This window comes from Lepidochelys kempii, chromosome 20, assembly GCF_965140265.1.
Source record: "Lepidochelys kempii isolate rLepKem1 chromosome 20, rLepKem1.hap2, whole genome shotgun sequence".
NCBI classification, from domain to species: domain Eukaryota; kingdom Metazoa; phylum Chordata; order Testudines; family Cheloniidae; genus Lepidochelys; species Lepidochelys kempii.
This window is the reverse complement of record NC_133275.1, coordinates 25,834,539-25,848,558: the sequence shown is the minus strand read 5'-3', so window position 1 is coordinate 25,848,558 and position 14,020 is coordinate 25,834,539. Positions and strand designations below refer to the sequence as shown.

Below are 14,020 nucleotides of genomic sequence, written 5' to 3'. Positions count from 1 at the left end.
ATGTTTTAACATGTAAAACAGATGTTATTTTAAGATTTGGAATCACTATGAAATGACTACATTGCAGCATGAAATTATCATTCAGTGAGAAGTGAGGAGACAAATGTTGGGTTGGGCTACAGGGAAGATGAATGACACTCGTGCTTGGGATTCAACTTTAAAGAGTTCTAAATACATGGCATGTGCTTTAAATCTGGACTGTTCTGTTATTTTGAAAACATTTTGCACCTGTCCTTAGCTTTAGGTGTTTATAAATTGTCCATTTTAGAAATTTTAAAACATCTGCAAAGTATTTATCAAGATGCCTATGCGTTGTGGTGCATAGTCCTTGAATTGGCTTTCTGCACAGAGGTGAATTTCACCTTCCGTTTAGATTACAGAGCATGTGTGTGAGGTGCTCTCTGCAAGATGCACAACTTAAAAAGCAGCAATCTGCATTAGCTCTGGTTTCCAATATGTCTAAGATGTAGATCATGTACTTACAACATAAGAATGGCCATACTGGGTCAGACCAAAGGTCCACCTAGCCCAGTATACTGTCTTCTGACAGTGGGGCCAATGCCAGGTGCCCCAGAGGGAATGAACAGAACAGGTAATCATCAACTGATCCATCCCCTGTCGCCCATTCCCAGCTTCTGGCAAACAGAGGCTAGGGACACCATCCCTGTCCATCTTGGCGAATAGTCATTGATGGACCTATCCTCCATGAACTTTTCTAGTTCTTTTTTGAACCCTGTCTTGGCCTTCACAATATCCTCTGGCAAGGAGTTCCACGAATTGACTGTACGTTGTGTGGAAAAAATACTTCCTTTTGTTTTAAACCCGCTGCCTAGTAATTTCATGTACTTCCATGTACAATGCATTAGATCATATTTTCAAAGCGACAAAAGCATTGGTAACTGTGGCAAGATCCGCCTTTGAGAGAAAAGTCACACTCTTCTCACCGTGTACAGACTGAATAAAGTATCCTACTGTTTTGGACAGAGCTGCCACTGGAGTAACCCAGGAACATATCTGTTTTGGTAGCCGCCCGTAGCAATAACCTTAGCTTCTGTACTTTGGCTTAAAAAAAGCACCTCTAATGAGCTCTATAGATAAAAAAGAGCTATATCAGAGCTAAATGTTGTTAGTTATTGTTATTACCTATTACTTTATAATTAAATTGGCACATTGTTTTTTTTCCCCTTTGGTTAGGACTCTACAATGGCATTTGATGATGAAGCCTCTTTCCAGCCATGCCTATGAGATGGATCAGCATTGTTTAATGTTTCAGAGGACTCCCAGTTTAGCTGCTTTGATGAGCTCCAGCTGGGTAGAGTAAATCAGTTCAAGTGAAGACTGTTTCCATGAGTTGTTGGAGAGAATGAATCATTGCAGCTGGGCAGCTAGTAGTGATTTTAATTAATGAAGTAGAAATATATAGCCTGCATCTCATGTACATGGGTTTTATACTAATTAAACTCAATTTTCTTTAATGGAATTAGTCCTGTTTTACATCAGAGTAAATGAGAGGAGAGTTAGGCTTATTTGGGGGGAGGGATAGCTCAGTGGTTTGAGCATTGGCCTGCTAAATGCAGGGTGGTGAATTCAATCCTTGAGGGGGCCATTTAGGGATCTGGGGTGAAAATTGGGGATTGGTCCTGCTTTGAACAGGGGGTTGGACTAGATGGCCTCATGAGGTCCCTTACAACCCTGATAATCTATGATTAAGCTTTCAATCAGTACAGAATTCTGCTTTACACCAATTGTCTGAGAATGATAGTGGTGCATTTAGCAGAGTAGAATTTGCCTCTCATATTGATGATTCACATGTTTTCATTGTCTTTCTAGAGCAATTAGTCAGATCAGAACATTTTTAGCTGGAGAACCTGTTCTCTTCCTGGAAGGAGCTCACACCTGCAGGCCAGCACATATGAATTTGAATACAGATATAAGAATGGTTAACCACAGCAGCAGCATTACTCTGCCTGTCACCGAGCCTGCTCTTGCAAGGTCCAGAGTGGCGTTAATGAGAATCAAGGATGCTCAGCACCTTATGGATTAATCCATTGATGCTCAGGTACATTGCCAAAAGATGATGGCAACGGGAAGGGCAATTTGCACTGGAACACTTGAGAGTGGCGGCAGGGACTGGGATGATCCTAGGCCCCTATAGCAGGCAAATGCTGGCTTGCTGCTAGTCCAGTCTGGTTGTGCTGACATGGTTGAATTTCAACAGAGAGAACCAGCAGGACATGGAGAGACACTCTCTGGGGCTATTTGGAGTGTGACCAGAGTGTGAAAGGGTGATGCCCCTTTCCCAGGAGAGGGAATGGAATGTGGTACCAGGAGGTTCTGTAGCACTTAGGGAAGTTTGAATGGTGGCAGGTGGGCAGTTTGCAGTAGAACAGTCGGGCATGGTTGGTTGGGGGCAGTTTAAAATGGAGCAGCTGGGAAGTGATCGGTGAGCCTGGCCATTGGCAGTTGGAATTGGGGCAGTTACTTGGGAGGTGACAGTTGGCGGCATTTGATTTTTTAGAAAGTGTAGGGGACAATTTCCTGGTGTAAATGCTGGAGGAACCAACTAGGGGCAGAGCTCTTCTTGACCTGCTGCTCACAAACTGGGAAGAATTAGTAGGGGAAGCTAAAGTGGATGGGAACCTGGGAGGCAGTGACCATGAGATGGTCGAGTTCAGGATCCTGACACAGGGAAGAAAGGAGAGCAGCAGAATACGGACCCTGGACTTCAGAAAAGAAGACTTTGACAACCTCAGGGAACTGATGGGCAGGATCCCCTGGGAGAATAACATGAGGGGGAAAGGAGTCCAGGAGAGCTGGCTGTATTTTAAAGAATCCTTATTGAGGTTACAGGGACAAACCATCGGGATGTGTAGAAAGGGGAGGGATAGCTTAGTGGTTTGAGCATTGGCCTGCTAAACCCAGTGTTCTGAGTTCAATCCTTGAGGGGGGATCTGGGGCAAACATTGGGGACTGGTCCTGCTTTGAGCAGGGGGTTGGACTAGATGACCTCCTGAAGTCCCTTCCAACTCTGATATTCTATGAAAGAATAGTAAATATGGCAGGCGACCAGCTTGGCTTAACAGTGAAATCCTTGCTGATCTTAAACACAAAAAAGAAGCTTACAAGAAGTGGCAGACTGGACAAATGAGCAGGGAAGAGTATAAAAATATGGCTTGGGCATGCAGGAGTGAAATCAGGAAGGCCAAGTCACACCTGGAGTTGCAGCTAGCTAGAGATGTTAAGAGTAACAAGAAGAGTTTCTTCAGGTATGTTAGCAACAAGAAGAAAGTCAATGAAAGTGTGGGCCCCTTACTGAATGAGGGAGGCAACCTAGTGACAGAGGATGTGGAAAAAGCTAATGTACTCAATGCTTTTTTTGCCTCTGTCTTCACAAACAAGGTCAGCTCCAGACTACTGCACTGGGCAGCACAGCCTGGGGAGGAGGTGACCAGCCCTCTGTGAAGAAAGAAGTGGTTTGGAACTATTTAGAAAAGCTGGATGAGCACAAGTCCATGGGGCCGGATGTGCTGCATCCGAGAGTGCTAAAGGAGTTGGTGGATGTGAGTGCAGAGCCATTGGCCATTATCTTTGAAAACTCATGGCGATCGGGGGAGGTCCTGGACAACTGGAAAAAGGCTAATGTAGTGCCCATCTTTAAAAAAGGGAAGCAGGAGGATCCTGGGAACTACAGGCCAGTCAGCCTCACCTCAGTTCCTGGAAAAATCATGGAGCAGGTCCTCAAGGAATCAATTCTGAAGTGCTTAGAGGAGAGGAAAGTGATCAGGAACAGTCAGCATGGATTCACCAAGGGCAAGTCATGCCTGACTAATCTAACTGCCTTCTGTGACGAGATAACCGGCTCTGTGTATGAGAGGAAAGCAGTGGACGTGTTGTTCCTTGACTTTAGCAAAGCTTTTGACACTGTCTCCCACAGTATTCTTGCCAGCAAGTTAAAGAAGTATGGGCTGGATGAATGGACGATAAGGTGGATAGAAAGCTGGCTAGATTGTCGGGCTCAATGGGTAGTGATCAATGGCTCCATGTGTAGTTGGCAGCCGGTATCAAGTGGAGTGCCCCAAGGGTCGGTCCTCGGGCCGGTTTTGTTCAATATCCTCATTAATGATCTGGAGGATGGTGTGAATTGCACCCTCAGCAAGTTTGCAGATGACACTAAACTGGGAGGAGAGGTAGATACGTTGGAGGGTAGGGATAGGATACAGAGGGCCCTAGACAAATTAGAGGATTGGGCCAAAAGAAATCTGATGAGGTTCAACAAGGACAAGTGCAGGGTACTGCACTTAGGACGGAAGAATCCCATGCACTGCTACAGACCAGGGACCGAATGGCTCGGCAACAGTTCTGCAGAAAAGGACCTAGGGGTTACAGTGGACGAGAAGCTGGATATGAGTCAACAGTGCGCCGTTGTTGCCAAGGCGACCAATGGCATTTTGGGCTGTATAAGTAGGGGCATTGCCAGCAGATCGAGGGACGTGATCGTTCCCCTCTATTCGACATTGGTGAGGCCTCATCTGGAGTACTGTGTCCAGTTTTGGGCCCCACACTACAAGAAGGATGTGGAAAAATTGGAAAGCGTCCAGCGGAGGGCAACAAAAATGATTAGGGGACTGGAACACATGACTTATGAGGAGAGGCTGAGGGAACTGGGATTGCTTAGTCTGCAGAAGAGAAGAAGGAGGGGGGATTTGGTAGTTGCTTTCAACTATCTGAAAGGGGGTTCCAAAGAGGATGGATCTAGACTGTTCTCAATGGTAGCAGATGACAGAACAAGGAGTAATGGTCTCAAGTTGCAGTGGGGGAGATTTAGGTTGGATATTAGGAAAAACTTTTTCACTAGGAGGGTGGTGAAACACTGGAATGCGTTGCCCTAGGGAGGTGGTGGAATCTCCTTCCTTAGAAGTTTTTAAGGTCAGGCTTGACAAAGCCCTGGCTGGGATGATTTAGTTGGGGCTGGTCCTGCTTTGAGCAGGGGGTTGGACTAGATGACTTCCTGAGGTTCCTTCCAACCCTGATATTCTATGATTCTGCGATTCTATGATTGGGGGCAGTTGGGGAATGGCCAGTGGGAGCAGTCAGGCATGACAGGTGCGGGCAGTTTGGGGGCAGTTGGGAGGTGACAGATGGAGAATGGCTGTTGTAGGCAGTGGGAAGGGGGCTGTGTGGGGCCATTGGGAGCAGTCGGGAGGTGGCAGTTGGGAGAATGGCCATTAGGGGAGGCGGGAGGGGCAGTTTGGAGGTAGCAGTTGGAGAATGGCTGTTGGGGGCAATCACGAGGGGGCAGTGAGGGGTCGTTGGAGACAGTCGGGAGGTGATGGTTGGAGAATGGCCATTGGGGGCAGTGGGAAGGGGGCGGTTGGAGAATGGCCATTGGGGGCAGTCAGGAGGTGACAATTGGAGAATGGCCATTGTGGGCAGTTTGAAGGGGGCAGTTAGAGAATGGCTGTTGGGGGCGGTAGGGAGCAGTTGGAAAATGGCCGTTGGGGGTAGTCAGGAGGTGGCCGTTGGGGGCAGTGGGAAGGGGGCTGTGAGGGGCTGGTGGGGGCAGGCAGGAGGGGACAGTTGGCCGTTGGGGGCGGTAGGGGGCCGTTGGAGAACGGCTGGTGGGGGCAGTTTGAAGGGGGCTGTGAGGGGATCGTGGGGGCAGACGGAAGTGGACAGTTGGCCGTTGAGGGCAGTGGGAAGGGGGCGGTTTGAAGGGGGCCGTTGGAAAACGGCCGTTGGGGGTGGTTTGAAGGGGGCTGTGAGGGACCGTTGGGGGCAGGCGGGAGGGGACAGTTGGCCAGTGGGGGCCGTTGGAGAACGGCCGTTGGGGGCGGTTTGAAGGAGGCTGTGAGGGGCCGTTGGGGGCGGGCAGGCGGGAGGGGACAGTGGGCCGTTGGGGGCAGTATGAAGGGGGCCGTTGGAGAACGGCCGTTGGGGGCGGTTTGAAGGGGGCTGTGAGGGGCCGTTGGGGGCAGTATGAAGGGGGCCGTTGGAGAACGGCCGTTGGGGGCGGTTTGAAGGGGGCTGTGAGGGGCCGGTGGGGGCAGGCGGGAGGGGACAGTGGGCCGTTAGGGGCAGTATGAAGGGGGCCATTGGAGAACGGCCGTTGGGGGCGGTTTGAAGGGGGCTGGTGGGGGCAGGCGGGAGGGGACAGTGGGCTGGTGGGAGCAGTGGGAGAACGGCCGTTGGGGGCAGTTTGAAGGGGGCTGTGAGGGGCCGGTGGGGGCAGGCGGGAGGGGACAGTGGGCCGTTAGGGGCAGTATGAAGGGGGCCATTGGAGAACGGCTGTTGGGGGCGGTTTGAAGGGGGCTGTGAGGGGCCGGTGGGGGCGGGCAGGCAGGAGGGGCCATTGGGGGCCGTTGGAGAACGGCTGTTGGGGGCGGTTTGAAGGGGGCCGTTGGGGACAGTGGGCCGTTGGAGAACGGCCGTTGGGGGCGGTTTGAAGGGGGCTGTGAGGGGCCGGTGGGGGCGGGCAGGCGGGAGGGGCCGGTGGGGGCAGTGGGAGAACGGCCGTTGGGGACGGTTTGAAGGGGGCCGTTGGGGGCAGGCAGGAGGGGACAGTGGGCCGTTGGGGGCGGTTGGAGAACGGCCGTTGGGGGCGGACAGGCGGGAGGGGATAGTGGGCCGGTGGGGGCAGTGGGAGAACGGCCGTTGGGGGTGGTTTGAAGGGGGCCGTTGGGGGCAGGCGGGAGGGGACAGTTGGCCGTTGGGGGCAGGCGGGAGGGGGCCGTTGGAGAACGGCCGTTGGGGGCGGTTTGAAGGGGGCTGTGAGGGGCCGTTGGGGGCAGGCGGGAGGGGACAGTGGGCCGTTGGGGGCAGGCGGGAGGGGGCCGTTGGAGAACGGCCGTTGGGGGCGGTTTGAAGGGGGCTGTGGGGGGCCGTTGGGGGCGGTTTGAAGGGGGCCGTTGGGGGCAGGCGGGAGGGGACAGTGGGCCGGTGGGGGCCGTTGGAGAACGGCCGTTGGGGGCGGTTTGAAGGGGGCCGTTGGGGGCAGGCGGGAGGGGACAGTGGGCCGTTGGGGGCGGTTGGAGAACGGCCGTTGGGGGCGGACAGGCGGGAGGGGACAGTGGGCCGGTGTGGGCAGTGGGAGAACGGCCGTTGGGGGCAGTTTGAAGGGGGCTGTGAGGGGCCGTTGGGGGCAGGCGGGAGGGGACAGTGGGCCGGTGGGGGCGGTTGGAGAACGGCCGTTGGGGGCAGTTTGAAGGGGGCTGTGAGGGGCCGTTGGGGACAGGCGGGAGGGGACAGTGGGCCGTTGCGGGCGGTTGGAGAACGGCCGTTGGGGGCTGTGAGGGGCCGTTGGGGGCGGGCAGGCGGGAGGGGACAGTGGGCCGGTGGGGGCAGTGGGAGAACGGCCGTTGGGGGCGGTTGGAGAACGGCCGTTGGGGGCGGACAGGCGGGAGGGGACAGTGGGCCGGTGGGGGCAGTTGGAGAACGGCCGTTGGGGGCGGTTTGAAGGGGGCCGTTGGGGGCCGTGGGAGAACGGCCGTTGGGGGCAGTTTGAAGGGGGCTGTGAGGGGCCGGTGCGGGCGGGCAGGCAGGAGGGGACAGTGGGCCGTTGGGGGCGGTTGGAGAACGGCCGTTGGGGGCGGACAGGCGGGAGGGGACAGTGGGCCGGTGTGGGCAGTGGGAGAACGGCCGTTGGGGGCGGTTTGAAGGGTGCTGTGAGGGGCCGTTGGGGGCAGGCGGGAGGGGACAGTGGGCCGTTGGGGGCGGTTGGAGAACGGCCGTTGGGGGCTGTGAGGGGCCGTTGGGGGCGGGCAGGCGGGAGGGGACAGTGGGCCGTTGGGGGCAGTGGGAGAACGGCCGTTGGGGGCGGACAGGCGGGAGGGGACAGTGGGCCGGTGGGGGCAGTTGGAGAACGGCCGTTGGGGGCGGTTTGAAGGGGGCCGGTGGGGGCCGTGGGAGAACGGCCGTTGGGGGCGGTTTGAAGGGGGCTGTGAGGGGCCGGTGCGGGCGGGCAGGCGGGAGGGGCCGGTGGGGGCAGTTGGAGAACGGCCGTTGGGGGCGGTTTGAAGGGGGCCGGTGGGGGCCGTTGGGGGCGGTTTGAAGGGGGCTGTGAGGGGCCGTTGGGGGCGGGCATGCGGGAGGGGCCGGTGGGGGCAGTTGGAGAACGGCCGTTGGGGGCGGTTTGAAGGGGGCCGGTGGGGGCCGTGGGAGAACGGCCGTTGGGGGCGGTTTGAAGGGGGCTGTGAGGGGCCGTTGGGGGCGGGCAGGCGGGAGGGGCCGGTGGGGGCAGTTGGGGGCGGTTTGAAGGGGGCCGGTGGGGGCCGTGGGAGAACGGCCGTTGGGGGCAGCCCGCTGGCTCGCTGCGCCCTGGGGCGGCCGGCAGGGGCCGCCCGCTCACGGGCAGGCGCTCGGCGCCCCGCCTCTCCCCACGCCGGGGGCAGAGCCCAGAGGAAGGGGACGGGCGGGGCTCGTTCGGAGGCCGGGGCGGGGTCTCGCGGCGCCGACACGCCGGGAAGGGGCGGGGTCCCGTCACGCCGGAGGGGGCGGGGTCACGCTGGAGCGGGCGGGGCCCGCACGGCGCTGGGCTGGGGCCTGTTGTGTGTGAGGAGCTCGGGCCGTACCGAGAGCCAGTTAGTGGCTGCTCCGGCTCCCCCCCACCCCCGACCCAGCCCCTCCGCCTCCCCCCCCACCATGGAGGACCCGTCCCGGCTGCTGGCGGCGGCGCACGGTGCGGGGGTCTCCCACCCCGGGGGGATCCCGCCGCCTCCCTCCGCTGGAGACCCGGCCGCCGCCGCCCCCCCGCCGCCGCCCCCGCATCGGCTCCAGCCGGGGCCGCCGCCCCCCGGGCACCAGGATACTGGGGACATCCTGCAGCAGATCATGGCCATCACCGACCAGAGCCTGGACGAGGCGCAAGCCAGGTACCGCAGGGGCCGGGGTGTGCGGCCCTTCGGGTCCGAGCCGCGCCTGCGGGGAGGCTCCCTAGGTGGGCGGCGGGGCGGGGGGTGTCTGGGCGCGGGCCTGGAGCGGGGCTCTGAGCACCGGGGGTCTGACTAGGGGACCTGGAGGCTGGCCGCCGTCTCTGAGCTCGAGGCTCTGGGGACTGAAGGGTCTCGAGTCCAGGGGTTTGTAGGCATCAGGGCCTGGGCTGCGAAGGGCAGAGTCTCTGGGGGCTGGGGACCAGGATATGGCTAGAGAGGCTCCAAGTCCTGGAATCTTGGGGAGCCAGAGTCTGGCTCCAGGGGGTGGCAGTGTGTGGCACTGAAGTGTGGGGTGGGGTAGTGCCTGGCCTCTGCTGCTGGCGTGCTGAGAGCGCCAGGTGCCCAGGCTCCCGGGTACTAACTTCCCTGCCTGTTTCCATCGCCCGTGTTGCTTGTGAACCTGTGTGCTGGGCAAGGCGTGAGGCAGCCTGATTTAGTTTCACGGAGGAACTTTGCTTAAAACGGTAGAGTGAGTTATAGTGTTAGGAGCAAATCCTCAGCATGGGGTTACAGTTTAAGGGACTTTAGTGCTGACAGTCCTGGAGACTGAAGTTCCCTATATATCTGCAGGGCAGGTACAGTTCAGGCAGCAATAAAGCAAACTTTCCTCAGGCACTGTTTATCTAGCAAAAAGAACAGGAGGACTTGTGGCACCTTAGAGACTAACAAATTTATTTGAGCATAAGCTTTCACTGAGTGCATCCGATAAAGTGAGCTGTAGCTCAGGACAGCTTATGCTCAGATAAATTGGTTAGTCTCTAAGGTGCCACAAGTCCTCCTTTTCTTCTTGCATATACTGACTCACAGGGCTGCTACTCTGAAACCTGTTTATCTAGTGTGTCTCAGCCCTGTCCTGGAGAGACCCCCACCTCATGGATGATGCAGGCCATTTTTTATTGGCCCCTCATTCTTTGGCTGCTGCTGAGACTGCTTTTGGGGCAGGGGAAGTTCAATGGTGGTGATTTTTATGATATAGACACTTATCTGCTAGGAATAGAGCTGAGACCCATGAGTTTTTCACACAGGTTACTTAATGAAGTCACCTAATGGGAATGTCTTTGACTCACTAGCTGTAGTGGCACTAGTGACCTAGAGATGGAAAGTTCTACATTCTTTTACTGATTTCCTGAGCCACCACACTTCCTTTTTTCATTTCTCCTTAGAGGATTTGAGGCTGTGGATCTAATTTTTGAATTTATCACTTGCTAGTTCTGCTCAGGGGAAGTTTTTAACTAGACTTTCTTGTTCCCATGCCAGTAAGAATAAGAGTGTGGAGACTTTCAGTTTGCAAGATGAACAGTTAATTTGTATATTTGCTGAGAGGTTCTTGTACCTTTGTCCTGTTGATAACTGTGTAGCACTTGCATATAGTGCTGTAGAGGTGAGTTGAATTCTTAGAATTATTTTTTACAAGCTAGCCTGTATTAATAATGAATTGTCCTTTCTCTACTGCAGATAGGGGTTCAAATCATAGCTCCAGTCACAAATGAAAATTATTTTTTCTGTCAGTTGCACTACTACTGTTTAATTTGGCCTAGGAATAGAATAAATGCAAAGTTGTGATTGCAGCACAGGATTAAAGTGCCCTGGCAGAGAGTGGTGTGTGTGGTAGGGAGAGGGGCATGTGCACACAGGAACTGAATGGCAGGTGTATTGCATTTCAGGTCTAAGGTGCTTTGACAGAGCTATGTGTGAGCAGTTTTCACAGCACCTGCCTGCTCTATGTCTCACTTGGGTGAGAACTAACTGTACTTGTGTTTTAAAGAGAGAAGCCTACCTGAGGAGTAGTACATTGTCTTCTGTGCATATTGTGAATAACATAACCTGATGTAAAAAATCAGCATAATTCAATACCTTGTAGTTTATTTTCTCTGCCTTAGAGGTGTCTGTATCCCTGACTGGCTCTCTGTAATTATATGTTTTGCTTACTTGGCATGTACCAGTTGTAAAAAGTACGTAGACTAGAGGAAGCAGTTTGGAAAGGGAAGGATTGTAAAACAGATCTGGCTTATAAAACTAGCAAACGAATACTCATGCATCAGATTCCAGACATTAATTTGTGACTTTGGTTAGGAGTCTGGCTGACTTTCCATTATAAATTACCTAAACCAAGGTTTATTTACTCTGAGAAGTTTCTTTGGCCTGACATTTAAGCCCTTTCTGTGCTGGTGTCAGCTGCTGAACTGGTGCTGAAAATGGTTTAACTTGCAAATGTAGACAATGGCAAGTCATGGTCTGTACTGTTTCAGAAACTGTAGAGCAAGGTTTTAATTACAGTTTTGGAAACCATGCTACAAATGATTTATCCAAGTACACAGAACTACTGAAAATAAACCCCAGGCCCATAAACATGTTTGGTATGATCTGAAGATAAGTACTAACCATATAGTTATTGATTTTAAAAAGAAGAACAATGGTGGGGCTTCCTAGGAGAGAGTTTGTGGTAAAATTAGTTTTCTAGACTGTATTTACTGAGGAAAGATATTCTACATTATAGTTTTTCAAACAATATTCTGGACTAGTTTGAGTCAGAGGGACTCTTCAGAGGTGCTCTTCTGTGTTCCTCTTATGCCTGTTGAAATGAAGAGGGGGGGGAAAAATACTGAAGGGGATGCTGCTGCTATTTCAAGCTCCTTACATATATTCCATTACTGGTGGTGGTATGAGGCTTCCCCTAATATGCTCTCTCCTCTTACCAGTCACTGCAACACAAAATTTAAAGCTGTCTATAGTTGCTTCATAGTAAGTGCATGCACAGATTAATGTGTATGTCACACACAACACTGCAGTTCTGTTTGATTTTCAAAACTCCTGTACAAGAGAGCTGATAAAGTTGAGTGCTTAGGAAGTTTCCTTGTTTTTTTTTTCTGTAAACAATAATTTAATTATGGGATCCTAGTGCTTTTTGTGTAGGCTAAATTGCTTTAGCTATTTTCAGTGTTTTTAGAAAACTGAAACCTTTAGAAAAAATTTTAGGCACAAAGTTTTTTGAAGGCTCAAACTTTATAAAAAGTGACCTTGCATATGAGATTGTGCATGCACAATACAGGTTCTTGCATTATAGACAATAATGGGTCCATCCGTTTAGTCTACTTGCAAACGGAGAATCTTGGTAAGAAGGCCTGTATGTCATTGTAAAGAAAGCAAAGCATCCCTCCTCAAATCCAGTGTAACTAGTCTCACGGATGCTTCAGGGATGTTAGGCAGAGTGTCCTGGAATACCTACCTATCTGCAAGATGTCTTGGCCATGATTTAGCTCCAGATGTTTTATTTGCTAGACTTCAATTTTATTCCGTATTAAAAAATCTGCATGTTGAACTGTACTGGGTTTCAAAATAGCTTCACTGGGGCCTCTTGAGTTTCAGAACTTTCATTGTTTATATTGTAAATTTTAGACTGCAAGCTAAAAACTGAAGAGATGAAGTTTTATTTAAAATTCATCTGCCAAAAATTACATTACGTAACCCGCTTAATATCAATGTTAATCAACTTTATCATTCTACAAAAGAATAAATATTGGCCATATTAGCTATGTAATGACTTCTGGACAGCCTGTTTCTGAGAACTTGTAACACATCTAGCTTATGTAGTTTGTAAATCAGCTTTTTTAGCCCTATTTTTATGGGAGCAGAGTTTTAAGGCCTAGAATTGGTGGTATGTCATCAAGCAAGGACAATAGAATCCACTTGGCTTTCTTTTCAGCTGCCTTTGTTCTCAGGCTGCTTGTCTGTGGGTAGATATTGATCTGCTTAGATATCTTATAATGTGCATTATGCTTTTCTTGGTTCAGTGTATTGAAGTAACCTGGTCAGTGGACTTCAACTTGTGATATTTTGCTTAATTTTTGTATTGTGTTTGAATATTTATTGCAGGCTTGCAGCTACCTGTTGTAAATGTTGTTGGTGAGGGATTGTAAGGAAATTGAGTAAACTTTTAAGACCTTACCCACAGCTGGAGTACTGCTATGTTAGGAATATCAGGATGAGCTGTATTTAATGAAGAAAACTTCTGAAAAAGGGGTTACTCCCAGCTCTGAATGTACTTTAATTAAATAATAATTTAAAAATTACAAAAGGGATCATCATCACAGAAGGTGGTGGTGGAGGGAATTTTTAAAGGCACAAATGGCAGGTACCTAACTCCCAACTTCCAGTGGAAGACAGGTGCCTTATTGACATTTGTGCCTTTAAAAATCTCCCCCAGAGAAACGTAAATTTTTTTTTTAGTATCCTGTTCCCCAGTAGTTCCAGAGAGATGTTCTAACAAACTTTGTGAGGATGGTTCACAGTGTGCCTGGAAGCTAAAATGTAATTGCAGCTACATGTATGGCTATAACTGAGAATATGGCATGACATTTCAGGTGAGATACAGCAGAACAGATGCCATTGCTATCTCTTCAGTGAAGTACTATGGTATGTGACAGGTTTCAGAGTAGCAGCCGTGTTAGTCTGTATTCACAAAAAGAAAAGGAGTACTTGTGGCACCTTAGAGACTAACCCATTTATTTGAGCATAAGCTTTCGTGAGCTACAGCTCACTTCATCGGATGCATTCAGTGGAAAATACAGTGGGGAGATTTATATACCTAGAGAACATGAAACAATGGGTGTTACCATACACACTGTAAGGAGAGTGATCACTTAAGGTGAGCTATTACCAGTGGGGGGGAGAGGGGGGAACGGGACCTTTTGTAGTGCCACAAGTACTCCTTTTCTTTTTGCGAATACAGACTAACACGGCTGCTACTCTGAAACCTTCTGTAGTGATGATCAAGGTTTTCCAGCAGTTGACAAGAACGTCTGAGGAACGGGGGGGGGGGGGGGGGGGAGATAAACATGGGGAAATAGTTTTACTTTGTGTAATGACCCATCCACTCCCAGTCTTTATTCAAGCCTAAGTTAATTGTATCCAGTTTGCAAAATAATTCCAATTCAGCAGTCTCTTGTTGGAGTCTGTTTTTGAAGTTTTTTTGTTGAAGAATTGCAACTTTTAGGTCTGTAATCGAGTGACCAAAGAGATTGAAGTGTTCTCCGACTGGTTTTTGAATGTCATAATTCTTGGTACTTGAGATTTTCAAGTAGCTTGAGTATTCA

The 14,020-nt window shown here is 51.6% G+C and overlaps 1 protein-coding gene across 3 annotated transcripts in view; it reads left to right on the top strand.

Annotated features, from left to right (window-relative positions):
• The first annotated feature begins 8,484 nt into the window (after positions 1-8,484).
• Positions 8,485-14,020, top strand: part of PBX4 (PBX homeobox 4) — a 28,653-nt gene continuing 23,117 nt past the window's right edge. For 2 of the 3 annotated variants that reach the window (XM_073318262.1, XM_073318264.1), the window contains exon 1: positions 8,486-8,867. In XM_073318262.1, coding sequence (XP_073174363.1) covers positions 8,638-8,867 — 230 coding nt within the window. In that variant the 5' untranslated portion in view covers positions 8,486-8,637. Of the gene's footprint in view, positions 8,868-14,020 lie in introns of all 3 variants that reach the window. The other variant, XM_073318263.1, reaches the window with a different exon arrangement.